This window comes from Hippocampus comes, unplaced genomic scaffold (assembly GCF_001891065.2).
Source record: "Hippocampus comes isolate QL1 unplaced genomic scaffold, H_comes_QL1_v1.1 scaffold25, whole genome shotgun sequence".
In the NCBI taxonomy this organism is placed as follows: domain Eukaryota; kingdom Metazoa; phylum Chordata; class Actinopteri; order Syngnathiformes; family Syngnathidae; genus Hippocampus; species Hippocampus comes.
In genome coordinates, this window is record NW_017804844.1 from 253943 (window position 1) to 280425 (window position 26483).

A 26483-nucleotide genomic window follows, 5' to 3' on the forward strand; every position below is an offset into this window, starting at 1 on the left:
GCCAAAGGCTATCATACGTTACTGGACGAGCGCAAAAATCTGGCGGTTTTCCCGAGAAAAAAAACAAACTCGTGAGTAGGCGGCAGTCCATTAACATAGGTCGCCGTCGTTTTGACCGAACCTCTTAGAGTGTTTTAGCATAATTGTGGATGAGACCTTACTCGTATCATTCTTGCGGTTGATTGGCACGTGAACGCCGAGGCACTCCGGGCATTTTTTGAAGCGTTCCAGATGGTCCGACGGCTTCGAAACGGACGGCGCGTTGATGGCCAATTATCCTCAGCGGACCCCGAGGAACTCTGAAGAATAAACAACGCTGATGAGTTTTGTGATAGGAAGGAAATTTGCGCGCAATTGATTAGCTCTCAGAGGTGCGAGCTGATTGTCAGCTGGCATGCAAAACGACACGCGTCAGCTTGTTAATCACGCTTCCAGGCAAGCGAGCAAAGCCCTTGGGATGGATTCCGGGGTGGGGGGAGAAAAAAAAAAAAACGTCCTCAGCTTGAAGATGAGCTATCGAACGCGTTGATTTGATGGACATGGGCAGCCCTTGGCGGACCGACCGAGTTTCTCTTCCAAGAGTTTGGTCCCCGATAGCGGGCGGTTGCGCTTCCCAGAAGGTGTCAAGTGCTAACTTTTTTTTTTTTTTTTTGGGTCTTTCTGTATTCTCCCCCTGAAGTCAGAATTAATGTTATTCCAAAACTTGCGGGAGAGTTTGACAGCCACTAGCCTTAGCTACCCGTCACCCGCGTGGAAGGCGCTAATGAAATTTCTTGTTGGAACAGAATTCAATTAACCATTCTAAGTGTTATTCTTGTCAGGTGCAATCACGTTGCTCAAAATTTGGCAGCATAACATTTTCATAGGCATGTCAATCACAAGAAGACCAAAAAAAAAAAAAAAAACAACAAAGTCTCACAAAGCCATGCGGGAAGTCTGCCATTTTGTTTTCAAGTGGCCATTTTGGGGTCATTTCATCCTTTCAGGGAACAGCGGTCACCTCAGTGGACTACTTATCAGGTTACAGGTTGTCATTTTTGGTGCATGAAAGGGTTAAAGAAAAAACTTGTTGAGATTTCTGCCCGATTGCCCCCAAATTCGAACCGCATGTACTTGACGGATGGCTGAAACAAAATGGTGAATAATTACAGTTTTTATCATTGCGTGCGAGTTGAATATGACAGCAAAGATTGATGATTCACCATAAAACACACACACACAAACACACACAAAAACTCGTATAACGCGGCTCATGAATATTTAGAAAATTCAGCAAGCATGTTTGACTAAGCAGCCTGCAATTTGAAAGGCATTTCTGTCATGAGCAGAACCGCAAACAAAAGTGTCAAGAAGGCACTAAAAACCGAAGCTGGTTTTGAAAAAACTTTTTTTCGTCATTTTTATATGTTTTGCTCTTTAACCCAATCTTCAGTTTTCCAACCAGTTCAGCTCAGTTCGGCCTTCTTTTTTTTTTTTTTTGTGTGTGTAATCCAACCATCAACATCCCTGGCGGAGTTGAACAACAAAGTCAAAGGCCAAAAGAATCACGTATTTATTTTGTCTCTCGATGGGTGAGCGCACAGCACTTCCTGGCTGAAAGCAATAAGCAAAGCTCGGTCCATTTGCCGGCGCCGTAATGAGAAAAGCGCGAAAGTGGAAATGTCGTCGGCTTAGCTTAGCACCGAATAAAGTGGCCAATTTAAGGCCGACTACTACATTCCGTCTTTGCAATGGAGCTCCGCGGGCGCTTGTTGAGTTTAAAGGGGGGGGAGGGGGCTCCTCATCAGTGAACAAAAGTGACAGCGTAATGACTTTGCTCATTTTCTATTTCTCCTTTTGGCAAAGTCGTGATTAGGCGCGAACCTGCCAAGTTGGACAAAGTCCGCCAGCAGTTTGCCAGTGCTAATCTTCCATCAGTCCCATTTGAGGACGTACACAGCCAACATGTCAATGTAACGCAAGTTATAGACATTCGAGAGATAAAGTAACTAATACTAGGAATATACTACAACTGGTTACTAATTCTAAATTACTACAGTGGACAGCTGATCATGTTATCAGGTTACAGGGTGCAGGAAAGGCTTAAAGCGGACCGGCCAACATTACATTCTGAAATGGTTGGTAAAATAAAATTCATATTAATAACATAAACCCATTGGAAATATCTTGTAATATATTGTACCCATATTTAAAAACTTATTCAATTTACATTTTGAACACATCGGGCATCAATTCTATAGACCGACAACATTTATGAATCATATTGAAAATAGAAAAATCGCGATTCATAATATTTGAAGAGGCTAATTATACAGTTAAGTGGCCTGATGTCAAGATGTAAAAGCAGAGAATACGACGCTGAACAGCAGTGCTGGGCAACACAGATTTTTGGTAATTTAGTGGACGTTCTAAAATGTTGAATTGAATGCGGTTGGTCTTTGATGATGACAAAAATAAAAATTAAAAAAATCACAGTGTCAAGGGCGGCTGGAATCAACAGAAAACCGAAGAGGTGTTTAATTTTCATGCACACGTTTCGCTATTTATGATGAATACGGTTTGTGGTTCTCTCCCAAGGATGATCCAAGGTAATGAAAATATGGATTAAAGGATTTCAAAGAGGAGGAGGCGAACATTTTGAAATGAATCACGATTCAAACACACTGATTTGTTAATTGTTCCAATTGTTTGACTTTCGAGATGCCCTAATACGCACCCATCAATGATTTAAATCTATCTTGCTAACGCGGCTCGTCTGAATGTCGACAAAACTTCGCCAGTCTGCCGTCACTCATATTATAGGTAAATGAGAGGGAGTTTCGGCCTCCAGTCGCGAGTGTTAATCGTTAATCGCTTCAATTTCACACGCCTGCGCTCGCATCGGGACCTATTCCCGGCTACGTCGGTGGCATGCAGAGCCACGCTAAATCTAATTTTGCCAAAAGTGTTGCCGTCAGCGGGTCCATATTGGAAGCCAAAAGAGGCCTGGTAGATGAAGCTCCATAAAACAATGCACACACAGTTGGCTCATTGGTTTGGCTTTATTAGCGCCTACAAGCTAATGTTTGTTTGTTTGTTTGGCATTGTGGCACCTTGGCTAAAAATACATTCAAGATTTAACACTGTTTAATCCAATTTTACCCAAAGTGTCGCTGACAGCGTGTCCAAATTGGAAGCCAAAACAGGCCTGGTAGATGAAGCTCCATAAAACAACCCGCACACAGTTGGCTCATTGGTTTGGCTTCATTAGCGCCTACAAGCTAATGTTTGTTTGCGGCATTGTGGTGCCTTGGCCAAAAATATGTTCACGTTTTAATGCCCGGAAAGTTGCCAAAGACACACTTTGCAAAGCCTCGTTCACATACCTGTGACATGCTCATGATCTCTGCCAGGCTGCTCTGCCATTCCTGTGTGTTTGCTGGTGGGCGGAGCCTCCCGTGGCACACCTGTTAGGCATGACAATCAGCATTGCTCCCACAATCTGAATCACTTCCTTGCTAGTAGTTGCACTTACTTTGTGTTTTCTGCCCCGCCTCCCCCATTTCAATTCAAGGGAGTGTTGCATTTAAAAAGTGTTCCATCGGTGGGATCTGAAGAAGAACAACAAAATGTGCTTACGTCAAAAAAGAAGTTATCGCTGTCCTTCCTGCATGGTTTCGCAGCAATTTCGGTTTGAATCCGGGTCACTGCACCAAATTGTTAGCGATTCGTAGATGAGTCCTCCTGCAGGCTTGTCATGGGAAAATAACCACAGTGGCAGGTGATCATGTGTCTAAATGAATCCAATACATTAAAACCGTCAAAAAAGAAGTCTTTAAACTCTGGGCGAGTAGAAACAGTGGTGGGTTGTGGTTCCGTCTCCCGCGGGATCAGGGAGAAAACGATAGATTGAGTCAGCCCCATTCCGACTTACTTACAAATTCAGGAAGAGTAACCATTTCCTCAACTTTTCTGACAGTAACCAATGCCACGTTTTCACTTGAAACATTGCCAGTAAATAAAGATGTTATTGTGTTGCAACAGATTGGATTCGGGGGAGCAAATAATCAGAAATCCAAGTTGCCACAGAGCGGAATGCAGTAAAGCTGAATGGCAGTACACCCTGAGTGCAAGCTTTACCCTCCCACTGCGAGACGCAAATACGAATGTAATTAGGTTGGAAGAAGCACTGGGGAAAAGGAAGACTGCAAGCAGAAGGCGACCCTGACCAATATTATTCGTCTTATTCGCCGTAATCGCATGCACGTTCTGTTCCTGCGAGGCAGCTCAGTCGCTTTCTTATTGGATTCAAAAATAGAACCAATGGTCCCTTGGGCCCGTTCTCCCAACTGTGTGTGTGCGTGTGTGTGTGTTTTAGTGTCACTGAATCCAGCAAGCAGCCGACTGGTTTGAGTCATTGGTTCGTAAGGCGTTAAGACTCAAACTTTTTCTTGGTGACTTAGCCTAAAAAAAAAAACCACACACACACAAACAAACAAAACCCACTGATATTCGTATACAAAATGGACTTTTCGTATTCTGTTGTGATTCTAATTTTGTTATGTTGCTACATTGGCTGACTTTCTTTGAAGTAGTGTTGACAAAAAGCTTCGGCGTAAAGCACTTCAAAGTCATATTAGGAGATACGTTTTACTCACCGGCGGGATGTTTTCAATCCGGTCGAGCGTTGACGACACGTCTTAAATTATTTCCATGTAAATACAGCGAACGTGAACCTTTATCGCAGCACAACGGCGAGTGCTAATACTCTTCCGGTCTCGCCATAGATTGACTTTCCGACACGAAACGTCGACTTCACGAAACGAGCTGTGACAGCCTTCGTTCAGAAGATTATGTGCGCTAAGAGCTTTTCTTTATGACCACAATTGAACCCGCACCACTATCAGACCAAATATATTTTGTTCTCAAAGTCTTACAAAGCCACAACCTTGGTTGTTAATTCGTGTTACATTGCCGTGGAGACTGTCGACTGGTGTCAATCCAAAAACTGAGCGCGACGACGTCTGACGCGACATCTCCAAGGCACCGAAATTGAATGCTGTCACATGCTTTTGTTCGGATCCAAACAATCGCTCGCTGCATTTTTTTTTTTTTTTTACGGTTCCGACAATGCCTTTATATTCTCCCGTGGGACGACGAACGCTAATTGTTGTGATTGACTCGCCGGAGCGAGGACCTTTTTTGATTTTATAGCCGCTTTACGCTAGCGGGATTCAGAGGGAGTGAACAAATGAGCTCGGTCGATGGCGCCGCTCCAGTATAAACAGCATCAATGCCATCACTTGCTGCTTGCCAGTGTTTTGTCGGCCCTCGGCTATTTCGCACAGTGAGCCAGTCCTTTTCACTTGAATGCAATGACTGGGAGCCCCCTGGCACCATTCACTTTGTTACTGGACAGTCTCAAGTAGACGTGGCAATATTAAAAATAGCATTAGCATTCCGTTTTTTTTGAGGCTCGTGCTTTAAAAAAAAAAAAAAAAAAAGGACCATAATGACTGACTTCACAGGCGCAGCTAGTGGGGGACGCAGGGGTCACTGGTCCCCCCTGAAATATAATTTCCCCCCACACAGGAGCCAGACCAAATAATTGACTTTAAAGAATTTGCCGATTTTTCCCCCCACATTTCTCTCCATAATGAACCCTTTCAGGGACAGCGTTTACGACAGTGGATAGCTTATCGGGTTACAGGGTGCATGAAAGGGTTGTTTATCAGTGTTTTCTAAATTAACTATCTACATTGGTCTATTTTCCCTGGCATATTTTTTTTAATTAATTTTTTTTAACACAGACTTTTGATGCAAGCCAAGAAGTAACAATAACCCACTGTCTCATGTTTTCCATACGGTGCGTAGAAAATTCAAAGATACAAGATATCGAAAGAGAAACATCCTAAAAGCAAATTTTATTCAATATAAAAATGGATGTTGATAGTTGGTAGGTGTTTCCAAGTTTTTTTTTTTTTTGTTTTACGGACCCCCCTGAGACAGCATTGTCTCCCCCTTGGATAAAAGTCCAGCTCCGCCATTGACTGATTTGTGACTAATGTGATGCATTTGAACTGTGATTTCTGACAACAGGGGGGGGAGCGGGGGGGGGGGGGGGTTAGACCGCTTCATTATCATCTCAAGCTTATCAAGGGGCAAATATTTGAGTTGAGATCTTATTTCGGGAGCATTCGGAAACTTTTCAGTTTTTTGATGCAGCGGGGGGCCCCTGTGAAATTGCTTTTGGACACAATCAAACTGTAAAATATCCGGCGGCTTAGTTGGAAGGCAAGCTTTGATGAGTGACAGAAACAAGAAGCGATTCATGACGTTGGCTTCCCGCCAGACCTTCCATTAGGTTGTTAGCGCTCGCCGCGAAATGGGACGCTCTTACAACACCGCAGACATCACTTTTTCTCCATTACCAGCAAACCTCAGCGGTCTAATTGTTAATTCTTCATTTTGGGGCGGTGGGTGGAGGGTGTGTGTGTGTGTGTGGGGGGGGGGGGCACTCAGCGGAGGATTTACTTCTCAAGTGAGATATGGCCGAATGTCTTATTGTGGGGATTACTTGGAGAATGTAACATTGTGTTTATCTGATGGATGACAAGGGAGGTACGAGGAGGTGTGAAGGAGGTTAATCACTTGTTGGGGAAAAAAAAAAAAAAAAGGTTGCAAGTCCACGTCTCGAGTTTGGAGAAACTTTTTACCCGACGCCAAAGTTTAAGTGTGTTTTATTTAAGAAAAAAAATGTGTTTATAACATGACAGAACTGCAGTATTTAGCCCTAATGTCTTTCTCATTTTTTTTTTTTAATTCGTTTACAAGACTAATACAAGTCTATTCACATGACCGGACCTAACAGAAACATCCATTTTCTTCACCTGGGCCGTTATTACAAAAAGTATCTCCCCAAAAAAATTACAAAAAAAAAAAAAAAAAAGTATGACTGCGAGATAAATAGATAAATACACAAGCAAATAAATCAGCCGATAAATAAATAGAAGGATAAATAACATTCAAAAAACATCTTTGGCCTGACGGGGGGCCACAAAAGTGACGTCGTCGGTCGTTTTGCTCGCGTCGAAAAAAACATCGGACGTGCGTGGCGTGAAATCTTCTATTGAGGCACTTTGAAGGATGTTCACGGAAATGACATCATCTCCACGGATTACGCGTCAAACACATTCAAACCGAATGACTGATCTCAGCACATCACTGGATGCTCTCGCCGTTGATTTTTTTTGTGTTTATGTTTTGTTACAATTGTGGGACCGATCGTGAAAACAATTTAAAAGACAGAACCGGGGAAAATGATGGAAAGATGTTCAGCAGGCATTTTAGGACATGCTCGGGCATCAGAGTCAGGTGTCAAGACAGGACATGGGGGGGAAAAAAAGTCTCAGGGAACAGAGATGTCAAGTTGATTAAATGACAGCGTCAGATATCGGATGTCGGTGAAGTGTCGTCACATGTCAGGAAAGAATTTATCCTTTTTCGTGGCGTTGCGTTTTAGTTTCGGCAAACTGTCAAGTCGATGCAAACTGCGTCAACAACCATCACGCCAAACGGCATCAGGAAGAAAACTACACAGAAGGAAACTCAAATATGCTGCCAGGCTGTCTCTGTTAAGTGGAATACTTCCCCCGCGGCCTCGTTCTCCAAAAAGGAGGGGCTTGTGCTCCGCTCCGCTATGTCACGGCACGTGTTGGCATTCTTGGTTCCCTCACAAAATTGCTGCTCGACGCTCCCGCGACCAGAAACACACTATGTCATGTAACCCCTCACCTGGTTGTGTTTTTTCCTTTGTCTCATCAGACCACAGAACACGTTTCCAGTAATCCATGTCCATATTCTATTTGGATTCAGCAACGGGATTTATCATGTCGCATTAATAGGGGAGGCGTCCTTCTACGATGACCAATTGAATGCGGTGTGTAACATCGGATCATTGCCAGCCTGACCTGTCTCAACTTGGATATTTCGCCGAGGGGACAGAAAATTCCAACCGTAAAGCTGTACCATTGTCTTCAGTTCTACAATTTTGTCATGTAACCCCTCACCTGGTTGTTTTTTTTCCTTTGTCTCATCAGACCACAGAAAACGTTTCCAGTAATCCACGTCCATATTCTATTTGGATTCAGCAAAGGGATTTTTCATGTCGCAATTTTTAGGGGAGGCGTCCTTGTACAATGACCAATTGAATGCGGTGTGTAACGTCGGATCATTGCCAGCCTGACCTGTCTCTATTTGGATATTTCGCCGAGGGGATAGAAAATTGAAACCGTAAAGCTGTACCATTGTCTTCAGTTCTACAAATTTTCTTCGGCGTTGCCCCGTGAGAATAAATATCGACCAACATTTGAGGGGTATACTCACTTCTGCAAAATGCTGTGTATAGACTTGACAGATATCCAAGGATGCATTTCCATAAACATGCCAACTTTTTTTTTTTTCCTGACACCGCATGACTTTTTTGCTGACGTTCAATATCAGCGGCTAAAATCCAATAAACTGGCCAGCATATCTTCCTGAGACTTTTTCCACATTCTGACACCTGACCCCCCCTGCCCCCTAACACCCAAGGACATCCTAAAACGTCCACCGTGCCAAAGGCGGGCTCACCAAACAAAACAAGGTTACACGTTTGCTTGTGGAGTCGGCGAGTAGCCTCAATGCTCCGTGTTCGTCGAGTCCGAGCGGGCTTCCGACTGCTCCCCGAATATTCCCGCCAGTGTCTTAAAGCGCGGCCCCCACTCGTTGAGGTAATCGTAGTCCTCCTCGGCATCCACGGCCAGCGATTCGATGGAGCTAAGCGACTCGGCCACCGAGCCGTTGCCCTCGTAGGCGTAAGTGGCGAGCGAGTCATACGGCGGCGCCGAGTTGTCGCCGTCGTGCTCCTTCAGCCGCTGGTTGATGAATGCCCGGATGTCGGCGCTGTCCTTCGAGGGGGGCGCCCTGGGACCCTGTTTGACCTCCGGCTTGACGTCCCGGCGGAACAGGTTGTCCTTGACCACTTTGGGGTTGCGCAGCGTTCCCATGTCGAAGGCGTGCGTGTCCTCCTCGCCGCCACCTTCGTCGTCGTAGTGGATCACGTTGTCCCGAATGTCCTCTTTGGACGACATCAGCGTCTCCTTCTTTTTCTGCCGCTTCAAGCCCACGTAGAGGACCACTATGACTGGGGGGAGGGGAGGGGACACACACCAAAAGAGAAAAATGTTAACTAATCGCTTTTAACTACCCCCCTTCCACAACCCAATTCAGTGTGAGGCTAACATGAGAAACATTATGATAATTTTGCAGTATTTTATTCTTGAGGATAAAGACAAGGCTCATTTTGTAAAAATCTCAATTTTAGACCTAGCATGTTAGCACGTGCCCACAGTGCAACTGTCACGTATAAAGCCTACCCCCTCTGAACCCAGTTTGTTGCCCCCAGTAACGTCGCTCTGCACAAATCTGACATTCCCTTTGACTTTCACGCACGTTCCGCCTCGCTTGAACCCGCACGTCCGCACATTTGACCCTCACGTCTCCGCTCACGAGGAATTGGTACTTCTCTGGCCGCCCCGAGCAGTTCAAAAACAAATATATCAAGAACATTGTGCACTGTGCGCCACTGCCCGGAATTCATTTGGAGGTTAAGCACGCAAACCTTCCGTGGTTGCGCTTGTCGTGTACACTAGTTTGTGTTTCAACTGTGACTAATTTCTTGGTAAAAATGTATGTATAAACAAACATCATCAAATCGCAGAAGCAACCCCCCCCCCCAAAATAAATGGATAAAAAAAAAGCTCTAAGTAGGTCTCCTCGCTCACTTCCTTCGCTCTCTCTCCCGCTCCATTTCTTTGCTAGGTGTAGTGTGCTAGCACCCCCTAGTGGCCGCTCTGCAGAACACAACAACAAGCCGTCACTTATTCATGAGCCAACCTGGCTCAAAACTTCATCGGCGGCTTCACAATGCAAATGAGAGACGGCTGATCTGCTTAATATAGCTCATCGCTCGACCTCGCCGCTCATCCCCAATAATTCTGCTCCGGAATCCAGTGCGGACCAGTTTTTTTTTTTTTTTCGTGAGAATGGAAGCCAGGCAGCAGTTATATTGATTAAGTATGATTAAATATATGATTAAAAACAAGGAGGGGGTGCTTATGTCTCACTACTTGCTCTTTTCTCAGATTATGTATTGATTTCTGTGCATTCTTTATGTGTGTGTGTATGTAAAAAAAAAAAAAATATATATATATCTCTCTCTCTCTCTCTCTCTCTCTCTCAGGGGATGCGCTACCCAGCCGTGATGTAGAGTGACCGTCGTGGAGCCAAGAAAATAAAATCAAGTTGGAAAGCCTGCCCTTGATTCACAGCAACGTTAACTTCTACAAAGCAATGACCGTCCGGCGTTCATGCTTCACAAAACAATGCCATCAAGTTCGCCGTTAACTCGCCCTCCCTCGTATGTAAATGAGGTAGGGCATTAACAGCTCGGGATGAAAGCGTACCGCCATCACCTTGCAGGGAACTTCGGTTTCGGGTCATATAATCTGCCCCCCGCCCCCCATCCCCCTCCTCCTCCTTCCAGCAGTCATGATTGTCTCAAAAATGAGCACATTCATAGTTTGTATCCTCTAATCATCCCAACACGATTCAAAACGCCAAGACACGCATCGAGCAGTGTAAACACTGGGGAACTGTTTGGGAAATTAGGTGGATTGCCTCCTCTGGGGCCTTGTTGTGGGTGGCGCCATGCGGTTGCCGTGGCAACTGTCTGTCTTAGAGAAGGGCTCGACCACACGTGGACGCATCTATTGGAGGATTGCAAATGTCAAGACGTTCTTGTCTGAGACAACAAAACGGTTTCAAAATATGATGTCGAAGAAGTTGGATTGGCATCACGATCAGCTGTTGCGCGGGATTGTGCGTTCTGGCACTCTGTGAAGATGATGCACAACTGACAGACAGCAGTTTTCAAATAACCGTCATTGTCTTTGACATCGCACGTGCAGAAGTAAAGCATTTCGAGAGCTGTCCGACGGCATACTGACCCAGCAGGATGACGATGCACAAGAGGATGGCGATGAGCGCGCCCGTGCTCAGGCCAACCGGGAGGAAAATGGCCTCGGCGCTGCACGTCAGCAACGAGCCGTCCGCCGCGCAGCCGCACACTCGGATGGTCAACGTTCCCGTGCTGCTCTTGGGTGGGTAACCGTTGTCCTCGATCACCACGGGCAGGTGGTAGATCTCCTGCGAGCGTCGTCGGAAGCCGCCGCGCTTGGTCACGATGCCGGCGGTGTTGTCTAGACCAGAGGACAAGGTCGGTTGGCATTGGACGCTGCGTTATTGAGTGTTGCCGAAAAATGCATGTGGCACGTCATCATCTGTGGAGTATGAAAAATTCTCGAACAAAATCTCCCACAAACATAAATGGGTGCTATATTTTAGTTATTTAGGTGTCGGAGTTTTATGTTTCATGCAATGCAAAAGTGAGTCGGGAAAAAAAAACGCAACAGTGTCGACAGACAACGAAGAAAATTAACAAGCGGCGAGGACGTTTGAAGGCGATGCAGGCCGACGTGTCGCGTAACACCAAGCAAACGTGTCAAGATAAGAGCGGCCCGGTTCTGTCGGCTCGGGCTGGACCGCCTGACCCGCTGTCACGGCCGCTTTGTTTCTCACAACAAGGCCGCCACTTCTTCTTGACAGGAGAGGGGGAGGTCGGGCGTTTTAGCGCACCTTGCAGCAGTCTCGCTTTCTCGCTCTGTGCACCTCACAATCAACCTGCTGGTGGCGCCGCTGATGTTTACTTGCCGTCCCTGCCTATCGCGTCTCCCAGCGGCCCAATGTGTTCATAGGGCCGCCCAATGGGAGGGATGGGGGTTCTGAAAGGTAAAAGTGAGCTGAGCTTTTGGGATGCGGGCTTGTCACGGATGGTGAACGCATTGGTTTCCCCCGGGCAGACTTCATCCCGACATGGCCCACTTTTCCACTTCAAAGACCTCGGCCATTCAAGCCTTCCATGGTGGCCAACCGCCCACCTTTGAGATGTTTATTTATTTATTTTTAGTGGTGAGCGGTTTGACATCATTGTGGGGGCGTTAGCGGTGGCTAGCACTACAAAAAAAGGATCTTTGTGAGAAAAACACTGATGAGTGGCATTCAAAGAAATTCTGAAGAATGATGTCAGGGCAATTTTAGCTGGTGTGTGTGTGTATATATATATATATATATATTTTTTTTTTTTTAATTCAAATTTAACTAAGGGAGGCAGTGTGAGGCTCAGAGCTAAATATTTTCACGGTCAGAAAGGTCCGAAAAGAATGGACATCAACTAGTTCTGGTGGGGAAACGTTTCGCTCGTCAACATTTTTCATTTTAGTTTCTTTTTCGTTTTGACTTTTGTTGTTCAACTTCAGACGGTTTTAAATTGTTTTCAGAGCAGGTTTAAAAAAAAATGTATATATATATATACACATGTCATATTAGTCAAGTTCAAGATAAAATTTTTTAAAAAAACCCTCTAAAGTATTGCTAAAATTCTCAAACCTTCCTTCTTATATACGGACGTACATCAACGCCGAAATAAATATATTTGAAATCAACCCGGAAAGCTCATCAATGACATTAATTGACAAAAGTCCAAACTGCCGGAATTATAGCTAGCTTTATCAACCTATGATGTTACAGTTATCTTAACGGATTGCGCCCTCTAGCGGTTGTTTTTAAGCAGTAAAAACTGCCGTAATTATAGTTAGTTTTACAAACGTATGATGTCGTTCCAGTTAGCTTAACGGATTGCGCCCTCTAGAGGTTGCTTCCAAGCATTAGTCAGTTCCAGGAGACAAAAAACAGGCTCCCAAGGTTACCAAAAACATGCTAATTTACCAGCCTGGAAAAGCTCACTCCTTACATTTGTACCATGTGTTGTCGCTACTTATATATCTTCCCATATTTACACTGAACACATTTTTTAATTCTCCTCAAACTGCCCCTGAATTTTGCCCCCCCCCTTCCTGTTTCCATGACGACGAATGTTCTCTCACTTGATTGAAATGTGGGCTGGTTGCCGCCATATTCGACTTACTTCCAAAGTCTCTGATGGTGAAGTTCTTGTTCCTTACTTCGTCTTTTGTTGCTTTGAAGGAGAACTGCTGGCCAGAGTTGGGCACATCTTGATCCTTTGCGCTGAACAGCTGAATCACCTTTTCGGATGACAACAAAACACATTGAAAAGTGATGTCGCAATTGAGCGCTTTCAGTGTAGACCTCGCTCAAGTCGAAGCAGCCGAAATTTGCAAGCTACCATCCATCATTGGTCGGGACCGCCGCGGCACGCCTGCGAATTGGACCGCGTGGATCATAAAGTAATGTTTGCTCGGTGAGGTTGTGTCATAATAAACTCGTAGACACAGTCGCTGATTCAGCCGCCTCCCTTTGAGCCAATAAAATATTGGAAACGGCTCTCAGTATGATGCACTGCACTCGGGATGACTCAATCAGATTTTGGAGGAAATTGGGCCGTCAAGAGTGGAGTTTGGTCGGCTTTTGTGGTTTATGGCAGAAACTTTTTTTGTTGTTGCAATTTAACATTTCGTATCTGTCCAGTACAGGGGGTACTTGGTTCAAGACAGTTCAGTCTCGTGGGCGGCGTACGGCCACATTTGTCATCGGAACGGGCTGTCGCCTATCACTGACATACACAAACACAAAAATAAGTCTTGACTGCAGTACTTGATAACATATAAAACTTATCTGGGCCATAAATACGAAACAAATGAAAAACACCCAGCATGGTGTTAACACTTATGTCGGTTAATCGAATATTCTTACGCTGAGCAAACTCGTTAATATCTTAATACCCAAGTGACAGGTTGAAACAAAACACTCTTTGTAAAGGCAGATCAAGTTGATTTTCGTCAGTCAGACAATCAATGTCGGAGGCCAGGAAATGTCCACGCGCAATGTTTGGAGCCCCGCATTCGACTTGATGACGGTTGTTGATCCCATTTGATGAACCGAGTCAATATGTCTTTGCACTTTAATTGAACGGCTGACACTACTGTCCCCGCCGAGCCGTGCGCCGTCAATAATAACCTCGTCGCGCCGACTGACAACATCCAATAAATCGTCTTTCAATTTGAAAGCGGCGCCACAACTTCTTTTGCACATCAGCGAAAATTCCAGGAGAGAGAGGGAAAAAAAAAGTCTGCGGGGCGTGCAGCGCGTCACGTCTCTCGATAACTGCGGCGAATCTCCTCGATGCGGCGATGTGATCGAGTGCCAAACGACGCCCGCCGCATGGAGATGCTAGCTAATGAGCTCATTTGCAGGCGCCGGTGCTTTACAGTCCTTATTTACTCGCGCGTTCAGATGGGCTCTGTCTTAAATACATCATGCAAAAAAGTACTGCAGGATGACTTTCACTTTTCAATGAAATATACCGTCCTTGTCGGATTAAGAACTTCGCACTGGTGACCTGAGTCTAAGAGCAGTGTGGACAAAAATAATGGGACAGAAGGACTTCTTATTTCCACGGTACAGCCAACCAAACAGTGAGTGATTAATGAGCAATATAGAGACAAAACATCGAATGACATCTAAAAACATAACACGTTGAAATAAAATTCACCAGCGATCAAAGGTGCTTTCAATATAAAATAATAGCGGTACATAAAGGCTGAAATCTGATTGGACCAAAAAAAAAAAAAAACCAAAATAATAGCAGCACATAGAGGCTGAAATCTGATTGGACCAAAAAAAAAAAGTGACATCCACACACACAAAGTGGAATATTTTAAAAATAATATTAAATACGACAATTTAGGTTGTAGATGTTGGTAAGTGGTTCTTATAGCGTGGAGCCAACGGAGAATGCCTTGCTGCTTGTTGACTTCATCAATCTGCGTTTCTTTCTCATTACTTCCTTGATCACGTGTGGCGTTCAATGTCCTGTGGGGAAATCGGAGTGCGCGACGTACCTGTCCCACTTTGGCGTTTTCACACACAAAGCTCTCGTAGGGACTGGCGAGTTCAGGCGGGAACTCGTTGATGTCCAACACGTGAACGGAGACGGCCACCCGGCTGGTCAGAACTGGACTGTCTGGATGGGGAAAGATAAAAATATGTTTCGAAATTGGATATGAGACGGCGAGGCAAATGCAACAAAGGTGGCAGTGACATCGTGTGGACAGTAGAGGAATTGCAGCCTGCGTGCAGAAGGACGCTGACAGTCCCAATATTTTTGCTCGCCTTCTTGTAAGCCAAAATACTGAATATTCACTTTGCAAGTCAATTGACAGTGTGTGCCCCAAAATTATCTGCTTGCCCCCAGCGAATTTTAAGATAGTGACGATTGTACTTCGAAAAAATAAAAAACAAGTTCATGAAAATACTTTAGCGGCATGCCATTTGGATAGGATGGCAATATATATATATATATTTTACCCCCAAATGAGTGATCGAAAACAACAAACAGACAAACGATTAATAATCTTGAAAGGATATCCAGTTCAGAATTTGATGGAGACGATTATTCGTGAGATATTCTTGGTGGCAAATGTACATGTGACTCACAGGGTTAATGGAAGCAGGAGAGCTCCCACCCCCCGGGAGACCTCGACAGCGTTCCATCAGTGCGGAACGGGGAAATGTTCTTTTTATACAACAGCCCCAGAAAGGTAAACTTTATGGATTTGATGTGGGAATTGGCTTTTCTCCGCTTACTAAGGTTGGAGATGGGGAGGCGGCAGGGATTGGGGGTGAGGGGATCTCGCCGAGTCGTCTCGAGGGGATTTGAGATGCAAGACCTGGGCTCAGTTAGCAACCCGCCTCTGACCTTGACGCCGAAAGCAATCTCGCCGTGCCAGGAGCCACTTTGTATTTGCTCAGAAACTGCCGAGGTCCCGGATGCTTTGGAGACCTTCAAATCTTCTTTTACCTCGAAGACAGTTTTTAAAAGAAACGCTTTGATGACGACAGTACAACCCCCGCAATCCTGACTGGACGATCTAGTCCACTAGGTGGCACGATTGCACCAAAATCCCTCGGCGTCTTCCTGAGCCTCATAACACAGCATGCTCAAGTTGTTTTTATGAATCAGTATTCCTCAGAGGCCAGAGCCGAGCGTTTCTGCTGCTTTTCACTTTGTTTTTTGTTTTAGATTAAACCTGTTAGAACACAACGTTTCTCAAACCTTTTCTGGTGCATGATATTCACGCCAAGTAGGATAAACTTAAAGAAAATGTTGATTTGGGGTCACACCAAATGCAACAGCTGTCATGACGTGACCAGAATATATTTGTAGGGTAATGTAGAGTGATTCGGCCGTGGTTACAATTGAGTCCAGGATTTGCCATTTATTTGACCTCCTGTATGAAAACTTTGAAGAAATCATCCAGGAACTGGAGAGGCTTCACTTAGTTTTTCTGACACATTAAATGGTGCTCCGGACCAAGCCACATAAGTTGAAAATCTTTTTTTACTGTTTCCCCAATCTTTCAATATCCAGCAGAAAAGAGCATGGGCAACTGTGGCTCTCCTTTCCCACTTGCAAGTGCATTACAATAGGTGAGTATCCAGCTGGTTGTTTTTCAGGAACCGAGGCTCCATCGTTATTCACTGAAAAGGCCCAAAGACACAGACCGAATTGTGTTGAAGTGAGGAGAAGAGCTTCGTTAAGTCACACCATAGCCTCGTCTAATAGAAATAAAGTGCTTTGCACCAGTCTTGTGGCATTTTACAACTTTTTTTGGGTGGGGCCTTCCAAATTTATGCTGTTCGCAGCAGGGCTTGATTCCTCGCTGAACTGTCGAAACACATTAACAAAAAAAAAAAAAATAATAATAATAATAATAATAATCAAGATTTAGTGGTGACTTTCATTGTACGTCCGGAAGTAGTAACTCTGTGATGTAGCGTAGCCACGTTAGGTGAACTGGAATATAGTGGAGGAACACTGATTTTGGTGTATTTTGATTTGGTGGTGTGCCGTGAGATTTTTCGATTATTTTTGGAGCAGTTAAAAAAAAAAAAAAAAAAAAAGGAGCTTGGGAGACTGAGAATGTAGCAAAGTAAGCCACTGCAATAAAGCACACAACTAAAAGACAGGATTGCAAGTCCAACGGTAAGGAAAAGCTACGACGAGCTTCCTCACTGCCCAGAAGCGAGACGATTATTTTTCACACCGCGGTTCTTCGCCGCATGAGAGCAGCCAAGAGAGCGCATGTTCCCGTAACCCCGGCTTCCTCTCCGGGGCGCCTTCTACGGCCGCCTCTCTGGAGAGCTGCAGATGGCGCTCTCATTTTGCTGCATGACTGCGGCGGCAGGCGCAGCAAATCTCCGGGGAGAGAGCGAGAGCAACTGTCGCGTTTTTTTTTTTTTTTTTTCCTGCGCTTTCACTTGGCCTTGGTCAGAGAAGCAAAAGGGAACGTGATCGACGGCTCTATTACTGAGCAATCGCAGATGCCTCCTGATTACTTCACGGCGTGATTTCAACGGGCATTACTTTACATTTAATTGTGAATGAAGGACCTCAGTTTGCAAAATAAGCCTCTTGCCTTTTGGCTGAAAAACGGATTCTCAACCTTTACTGACAGCACAACACAAAATGAATTGACACGACTGATCATTGCCAAGACGTACCATAAACGTTTGGGTTGGTCAAGCACTGCTTTTGTCTACATCAAGGGGTGTCAAACTCATTTTTGTCACGGGCCACATTGCCGTTACGGTTTCCCTTGGAGGGCCGTTATGACTGTGAATTTTGTCACACCAAATGTTGAACTACCTCCACATATTGCATACGCGGCACACGACAAATTGATGGATAACTTGTTTTGAAATCAGAAGTCAAGAATAATGGCTTGTTCAAATATTGTTACGGATTAGATATGACAATTTGAAATTTTGGTTGAGACTTTAGCGAGCGTCATGGAAGTTGACATGCTTGATTTGCTCCTCAACTCACTTCAACATACTTCCTTGGCATCAGAAAGGCACAGAAATGTTGGCAAACCACTACTTTTGTCTAAAACAGCACATCCGTTTTTTTTTTTTTTTTAGCAAATAATGGCAGACAGGTTTTAAAAAAAACTGTTGACAGAACATTTTTAAAAAAAATCTTGTCGCGGACCGCTGAAAATTGGATGGCAGGCCGCAAATGGCCCCCGGGCCGTAGTTTGGACACACGTGCTTTACAATGAAAATACTATGAGGTTTGTACTTCAATAGATGACCTAAACAGCATTTCCTGGCGAAGGAAAAAAAAAAGTTTCAACTGCCAAAGCACCAAGCCACAAAGTCAATTCCCGCACATGCCAAAGTGTTTTTCTGTTTCACAACACAGCTGTCTGACTTGCTCGTCTCCTTGGCGAGGAAGCATTATTTGCGCAGGGGTTGACTTCATTGTGACTTCAAACAAGTGACAACGCCGCGCTCGGGATGACAGGACGGGGCGGCCAAAAAAAGACAAGCATCCAATAGCCCCCGAGCTCAACCTCCTGCCAAATCTCATTCAAGGTCAAGACCACATTTCTTCTCTCATGTCGGATGAGACGCGCCTATCGCTGCCTGGACGGGAAAGCGTGCGGCCATTATTTTATGCGAGCAACCTGACCGGGTGTCATTCCTGCTCTCGAGGAACATTCCAGGCCGCCGCGTGGAAGCGAGATAAGAGCACCAGCGAGGCACGGGTGGGCGAGGACGATGCAGAAAGGAATGCACTGTTCCCTCGCTATATGGCACTTCATCTGCTATAGCACAGATTTTTTATTATTACATGTATTTTTTTAGAACCCATCGCCCTGTGGGCTACATTACATAAATACTAGCGAAAGTGCGGAAAGTTGGGCTTTCAAGACTTTTTCATGTTTCAACAGGTGCCAGGGTAGTTCTGGGTGTCAGAAAGAAATTGAAAATTACAAATTAAGAGTTTCACTGTTTGATCAACACCCAAAACTGCTGTTTTTTTGCTCCCCAATTTGAATTTTTAAAGGCAACATTTGCTTGGGCTGTCTTGAAATGATTTGGCAAATCATGCTAGCCTGCTAGCTAATATGGCTCTACAATAAGCTATCGCAGGGGAGTCCAAACTTTAATAAATACGCTTTAATCGTTCTGTTTCTGCACTGACAAAGACCTCAACGCTCTTCGGAGACCAAAATAAAAAGTTTGAACTGAAATGAATGGGTAAAATCAAAAAGCTCTGAGTTGCTCTCGTCGCGCAGTTGGGTGACTCCAAAGCGCCTCATCTTACACGCGCACCCCAAGCACGACCGGCGTGTCGCTGCCGTGACCTTGATAGGAAGCGCGCCATATCCGTTTCCAAGGTGACGGTGATGACGAGAGCGGCGAGTTTCACAGTGAGCCCTAATGAATATACAGCGTGGGTAATTTTGATTGAGCACCGGCCAGCCTCGGGGATAATGACTTTGATGCTTCTTAGCAGGAATGATGACTTGATGACGATGGATTTGCTTATTTATCCGGGAAATTTGCCGCACTTCCTTCCATTGAGATGAAAAAAAAAAAAAGATAATTAGCTTGATGGTGTGTCTTAAAACCGCAGCTCTGCCCACCGTAAATCTGTCGTAAAACTCGCCCAGGCTAACGTTTTTACTATGGGCAAGGTCGGCAGCAAAAAAGAAAAAAAAAACCGCTATAAAAAAATGAAAACGGCGAAGTTGAGGCAAACCCCCCGAGGGAGACGCCATCGTGGTTTATCATGGCCCATAAAGCTTTTCGTTAAAAAAAAAAAAAAAAACGTGATTGAATATTGACAGTAGTAAAAGTGTTCAATCTGTAATGGCCGCCAGCGACAAAACGACTAGCTTGCGTTTTCAAATTCGTTACTGTCGTCGTTAATGCTCCTTGGCGAACACTCACCAAAGCCGCTGCTGTCACTATTTTATTATTTTTTTTCTGCCTTATAAGTCCCCAATATTTCACTCCAGTCTCTATTCATGTCTTTTTCGTGTCAATGCGCCAAGTAGCTAACGCTTTAGCCAGCTAGCGGTTCACAGATCCGCACTGTGAAACGTGTCACCCCAAGTGGACAAAATGATAACTGCAGCTCACATGGAAAAAAACAAAAACAAAAACAAAAAGATTTGGCTGCTGCTTCGTGGCTTTTATTTATTTACTCTCCTTCCCGCTACTCACTCAGCTTGGTGGCCACGATGGAGATGTTGTGCCAGGGCAAGGTCTCCCTGTCCAGCATCTCGTTGGTGGAGATGGTTCCCTCCGCCGGGTCGATGTCGAAGTAGCTGTCCAGGTCGCTCCTCCAGTCGATAGAGTACCTGGAAGACAAACCAAAGTAATATTATTATTTTGTTTCAGGCAATAATCACGTTGTCAATGTGTTCATTTACTCATCGGGAATGCTCATTTCGAGCCGACATTATAAATCACGTAATGGGCTACGTGCACTTTGGGCCACGCTGAGCAAATGAATGATTTTTTTTTTCTTTTTTGGGGCCACTCCATTCAGGGGACATCAATCTCTCAACCATCCGGCGACAATGTCAGAAAAAATCGTTTGCACGGCAAGCGGCGTGCTACTTCAATGCTGTCAAGCCGCTAAAAGCTTCTTTATGCGGAATGATGGCCTCGTCAGTCAGCAGTCAACAGCGGTTGTCTTCCAACCACGAATCACAGCTTGTGTGGAAATGGTTTACGCTTACATTTTGGAATTTGTCTTGGTACAGTTTTCATGTCATCTTTGAAGCAAAAATAGCAAAATAAAACGTCTACTTTATGCTCGAGGTTCAATAGCCACGCGGCTTTCAGTTCAGGTCGCGGACTGAGAACGGACGGGCAAAATACGGTAAAGTTGCCATCTCGGTTTGTTGTTCCTCTTGAGAATCTGGGCTGGACTGTGGAAGGAGCACTTCACCCTGCCGCCATCCTGACTTTTCTTCTTTGTCTTCTTGTGGCGAGTGACTTGATCCTCTCATTCATATTCGTCAATATGTTTTCATCTTGTCTTTTTCCGAGTGTGTCTCGGGAGTGGACGGATGGAGGGAGGGAGGGAGGAAGTCGGTCTGCCTCATGTTCACAAGATGAGAGAATGATGACAGAAGCACTTCTCGCTAAATGTTTTACAACTTTGCGGTTGGCTTCCATTTTCGTTCCGTTTGATTGAAGCCCGTCTTTTCTTTGAACGCCAGCTTTTTGAATCGCGGGCGGTACGGAATGCGGCTTTTACAGCAGCAACCACTTCGGGCAGAGGTACAAAGATGGATGCAGTGTCATTGTTGCGCCTGCTAAATTATTTTCCGCAAAGTGGGACCTAACAATCGAGCGATTAATCATTAACATTTCCATAATGTGAAATCGGTTGTTGATTTGCTCATGCCTTGGAGCAACGGAAGCCAAACATCATAAATCATGTTGGTGCCAAGGAACTATGTTGAACTACGTTGAGGAACTTCACTTCAACAAAACTGCTGTGATATTCTAATTTATACAGCTTTTTATGCACGGATGCTATTTTTAGACCGCAAACGCTCACCAGCAAAGCAAGGTCTTGGGCATGCGAGTGTTTTAACGCAGGAAAAGCTCCTTAAAAACCAGACCACCATTCAACATTCATGACGGTCTTTTGTCTCCCCGGATACTGATGACTGCATGCGCTGCTGCTAAATAGCAAAGCGGCCTAAAAGCGTGCTTGCCTATGCGTGATGTCTGCAGCTCTCTATTTTTTTTTTTTTTTTTAACTCTAGGATGCGTGTTGGCCACGCAATGGATGAATATTTAACACGCCGGAGACAAAGTGCAGTTTTACGAACAAGAGACCTTGTACTCTTTGTTGTTGTGTGACCAAATGTCAGCCCTGCGCTTTTGTTTTGTTTCGTCGCATGGTAAAATATTCATAAAAAACAAAAAAAAAAATGCGCATCTCGTCCTGAGTCGTCTCAGCGGGTTAATAGATTTGAAGAACAAAAGGCTTGTCATCCATTTTTTAAGAGCGCCCTATTGTTGTGGCACTCAGGCAAGCCGAGGTTGAGTTGAGGGAGGGGGGGCGGAGGAAGTGGCGTGAAAGTGTGAAGGCATCAGGAGTTGAGCTTCTCGTGTCACATCCATAACGGGCCGCTGATGTTTAAACGGTAATGACCAGAGAGTGAGCAACGGTAAAGTACAACGCTCGAACTTCGATTAAGATCCTATCGCGCGAGTGGACGTTTTACTTGTTGTGCTTCTTTCTCACAGGGTGTCATCCACTTTCTGCCGAGAGTTATTTTTATGTCTAAAAAGCTGCGCTGCTGAGAGAACAACAAATGGTGATTGCGTGGGCGGGAAGTGTCAGCTTTCTCTAGTGATGTGCCCGACTGTGCCGAGGTACCGATGCGTGTGCCGAGTAAACCGGAAGAAAATCCGCGAAGCGCGCACCGGGGTTTGACCTGCCGTCGCTTGTGGCCACGAGAAATCCTATCGAAGAAAAGAAACCGTTTAAAGCCAAACACTTTGGAAATGCTTGTTTTCCTCAATAAAAATGAATGAAAGGTGTATCTTGTTCCTTGTTTATGTCAATGTCTAAAATAAAGCAATCATTCTTTCAAGTAACACACGCACATTCATTCACATCACAACTCCCTGCCCTTTTGACTCCATCAAATCCATGGTATTTTAGTCACTGTGTCATGACATTTATTTTCCACATGATGGCGCAATAGAGCAAATGGAGCCTCATGATGCATCGGCCCAGGACCGACCCAGTTGGATGGAAAGCCTCATTGCGTCATGAGGCTTCAGATTCCCATCACTAGCTTTCTCGTCTTCGGGCTAACTTGGAGTGCGAGAGAATGTCCCGAAGAACATGAATTTGATGTTTTGCCGACATTTTGTCCTTGCGGGTTTGATCTGCCGTCTGTTTCTTTTTCAGCACTCAGCCGAGAGATGAGCGTAAGATTCTGGAACAAGAAAGGAACTAGATTGATTTATGAGTAACGTCTGATCCAAGCTGGTCAAAGGTGGAGCGATGTGAGAATGTTGAGATTTTGCTCGTGATGGGAGCGACTGTTTTCTGTCAGAGCAACAACATGAAAAATTTTGATGACTATTGGTATTCTGGTATTGAAGGTAAACTATTTATTTTCAGTCATCTCGGGCTCAGAATTGTGTGTCTGTTACGATCTTTGGCTCCGGGATTTTTGCTGACTAAGCACTGGCAAAAGGCTAGCAAAACAAAATTTAGGCAAGCAAATTTTGTGCTAGCAAACAAAGTTCTTTATTAGTTTTTTCTCGCGTTATTTTTATGACATATTCAATGACCCTGAAATTCAAAATGTTCAAAAAGAATTTCCGAAATCCTTTTCACACATTTTTGGGTTTTAGCGAATCCGCTCTTTCCAAGATTTCCTGATTTGTTCCGATGGATTCGTTTGTTTTTCCAATTCATGAAATATGTTAATTGATGAATGGAACTAAACAACCACCGTTCATAAAGTCGACAAGGTGGAGGCAAGTTCAGAGCCGGCGAGCGATGACGCCACGGGACCGTGATGCGGAGCCGCGCCGCCATTGATTGATTGATTGTTCCCGCGACTGATGACACAAGTCCTCCGCTCAGAAAAGCTGCAGCGGCGGCCTTGATGAACAAGGGCCGTGAACATCGACGGGCGGATGAAAAGACGTAAACGCTTCAATCACGCAACAGTGCCGGGAGAGCGTGGAGACATGCTTGTCCGGACACGCCGTCCAATAGGGAGCGGGCGCATTGTGTTCTTCCCAATCAGTGTTGTTCTCGAGAGCACTTCATTAGGGGTCCAAAGTGCTTCGTTTCGTCTCATAATTACATTTACGCTGCTAATTGGAAACAACTGAATGATAGTTTCACCGGGTTTGTCAATGTCTATTGTCTGGATGGGCTGAAAATGTTGGGCCTCATTCGCCAAGACTTCTGAGGACAACCATTAAAAAAATATATACCGTATTTTCCGCACTATAAGGCTTCGGAGTATAAGGTGCACTTTCAGTGAATGGCCTATTTTAAAACTGTTATCATATATAGGGCGCACTGCATTATAAGCAAATAGAAGAGAAGCTACAATAGTGTGATTGTGTTATGCATCCACTAGATGGAGCTACGCTAAAGGGAATACAATACAATACAGCTTTATTTACATCGAGCTTTCACAACCGTTGTAGCTGTAACAAAGTGCTTTCCAGAACATTTAAAATACTACGTCCAAGAAATCAGAATATTGATCCATATAGAAGGCGCATCGGATTATAAAGCGCACTGTCGACTTTTGAGAACAATTTATGCTTTTAGGTGCGCCTTACAGTGTGGAAAATATGGTACATCTTCCTTTTGCACAAAAAGGCTTGCAAGCTTTTTTTCTGGACCCAACCAGAAAGTGAATCATAATGAATTGGCATTTGTGAATTTTCTGCGCGGTCATTTTGAAATAAAGTTCTCTTTTTGAATGGTTGGAAAAAAGGATGGAAATTTGAAACATAACAATGACAAAATAAACGACAGGTGAATCCATTTTTAAAATAATCGTGAGTTGAAGCCCTCATTATCAGGCAATTTTCATCTAGAAGACTACGTTCCCTTCTCACTGCACTTTCGTTGTTGTTTAGCGTACTACATTTTCATTGCTGTCATGATTTTCTTTCATTATCTTCAAGCTGCAAATTCCTCCCCTGAGTGGCTTCCTCTCATTTGTAACCACGACAACAAAGCCATTTGCGATCCATAACTGGAATACTTTTGACGTGCACGGACGACCGGGCGTCGGACAAAGGAAGTTTTCCTGAGTTGAACTTCACCTGACTGGACTGCTGCTGGCATCCAAGTCCTGCGCCGTCACCGCTCCGATGATGGTGCCCGCCGGCGTGTCCTCGTACACATCCATCACGTAGGCGGGCTTATTGAACACCGGGGGCTCGTCCACATCCAGGACGTTAATCTTCACCGTGGCCGTGTCTTTGAAGGCCCCGAAGGTCTGGAATCGGGGATCCAGATGAGCGTTGGACGCGTCGACCTTGAAGGTGTACGCCTTCTTGCTCTCATAGTCCAGCGGCTGGAGGACAAAAAGAAGAAAACCAGGCGGGCTTCAAGTCACAATCACCGCCGCCGCTGCCGGTTATTTGTCATTTCAAAGCATCGCGGTGCCATTATCCCCCAACATCCATTTTATAACTGTTGTTTTTGGAAGTCAGCGTGGAGATGGATGACCCGGATTGGTGCTCGCCAACTGTTTCTATGCCCCCGTTGCTGTGGAATAAATGAGCGGCACACCCCGTACAGGTCATAATGACCATAATAGCGCCTCCTGGATAGTTGGTCGAAAACATGAGCACCTTGAAGGCACTGTTCTTCGGTTCTTTTGGCCATTTCCAGGGGTGGCATCTCAACAGACTCCTCTTCAGGGGTCGAACTGATTGCCAACAAACTTTAACTGGCTTTCCTAGACCAGGGTTGGGCAGAAGGGGCCCACACATTTTTTATCAGTGTTATTCGGGTAGGGGGCATCTCCGGCCATGCACCTCCAAAACAGATGTATTTGTACATACGTGCAAAATACGTGCTCATCAATATATTTCATTTCTCATGATTCACCATTCCAAACGAACAACAAATAAATAGTAATCCCCCCCCCCCCCTCCAGTGGATAAAAATGACCATTCAAGAATGGCACAAAACTGCTTAACGGCAAATGAAGTGGAACAACTCATTTTGTGCAAAATAACAAAAAAAAAAAAAAAACCCCAAAAACAAATTGCTGAGTTGATTAAAACACACTTTCTCAACAATCTTGAGTCTATAATTTGCGAACAAGTTTTTTTTTGTTTTTTTTTTAAAGAAGTGGCTTAACGGCAGCAGCTTCCAGGCGTTTGCAAGTTGTAGGATTGTGGAACTGGGCACCAGCGTGTCTGATGGAAACAAAATGACTCGGACCCACTCAAGTACCCCAAATTGCGACGAGGCAAAAACGAGCACAGAAAGACGAGAAAATTTTCATGCAAAGCGGCAGCACTTCAACACCAAAACAAATACCTTAACAGCTTCCCCCCATTGGCAAAAGTTGCCGAAAATGAAAAACAAGCCGTCGGGAGGTTGACATGCTCGTCCGTCCGGCAGCTTCTGACATGTCAGCTCAGGGTCAATTAGTGAAACGTGAGCGGAGGAACGCGCGCGGATCGACGTGCGAGGGCTGAGGTGTGAATATCTTGACAGCGGTGACGCGCTTGTTCTCGCCTCGGCCTGTCTGCTGCCCTCTCATGTGAGACCGCCCACACTCGGCGAACGCCTGCCGCCGTCACGCTCCGCCGGCCCCCGCCGTCGCGCGGGAGACATCCACGTTCCGTGTACTTCAAATGGACTAACAAGGCGGCACCTTGGCAAGCAGCGCTACCTGCCCTCCCGTCCCGGGACGCCTGACTTCTCTGGCAGCTTGTTTGGAAAGAAGTTCAAATAGCTTTCGAACGAGGAGAAGTGATTGTTTTTTTTTTTTTTTTTTTTTTTTTTTTTTGGTGGCCTCCACCATCTAACACAT

At 45.0% G+C, this 26483-nt stretch overlaps 2 protein-coding genes across 6 annotated transcripts in view; both read right to left on the minus strand.

Annotated features, from left to right (window-relative positions):
• Nucleotides 1-5182, minus strand: part of LOC109519016 (cadherin-18) — a 123152-nt gene extending 117970 nt beyond the window's left edge. Inside the window, exons 1-3 of one of the 4 annotated variants that reach the window (XM_019875295.1) lie at nt 4638-5182; nt 3366-3446; nt 162-299 (exon numbers count right to left, since the gene is read on the minus strand). The gene's annotated coding sequence lies outside the window, so the exon portion shown is untranslated. Of the gene's footprint in view, nt 1-161; nt 300-3365; nt 3447-3514; nt 3636-4637 lie in introns of those variants that run through there. The other 3 variants (XM_019875251.1, XM_019875277.1, XM_019875269.1) reach the window with 3 other exon arrangements.
• Nucleotides 5183-8065: 2883 nt separating this feature from the next.
• The window catches only part of LOC109519006 (cadherin-12-like), a 133263-nt gene continuing 114845 nt past the window's right edge, over nt 8066-26483 (minus strand). Inside the window, exons 9-14 of one of the 2 annotated variants that reach the window (XM_019875232.1) lie at nt 24754-25007; nt 20137-20273; nt 14958-15079; nt 13064-13181; nt 11028-11279; nt 8066-9163 (exon numbers count right to left, since the gene is read on the minus strand). In XM_019875232.1, coding sequence (XP_019730791.1) covers nt 8658-9163; nt 11028-11279; nt 13064-13181; nt 14958-15079; nt 20137-20273; nt 24754-25007 — 1389 coding nt within the window. In that variant the 3' untranslated portion in view covers nt 8066-8657. Of the gene's footprint in view, nt 9164-11027; nt 11280-13063; nt 13182-14957; nt 15080-20136; nt 20274-20657; nt 20818-24753; nt 25008-26483 lie in introns of those variants that run through there. The other variant, XM_019875241.1, reaches the window with a different exon arrangement.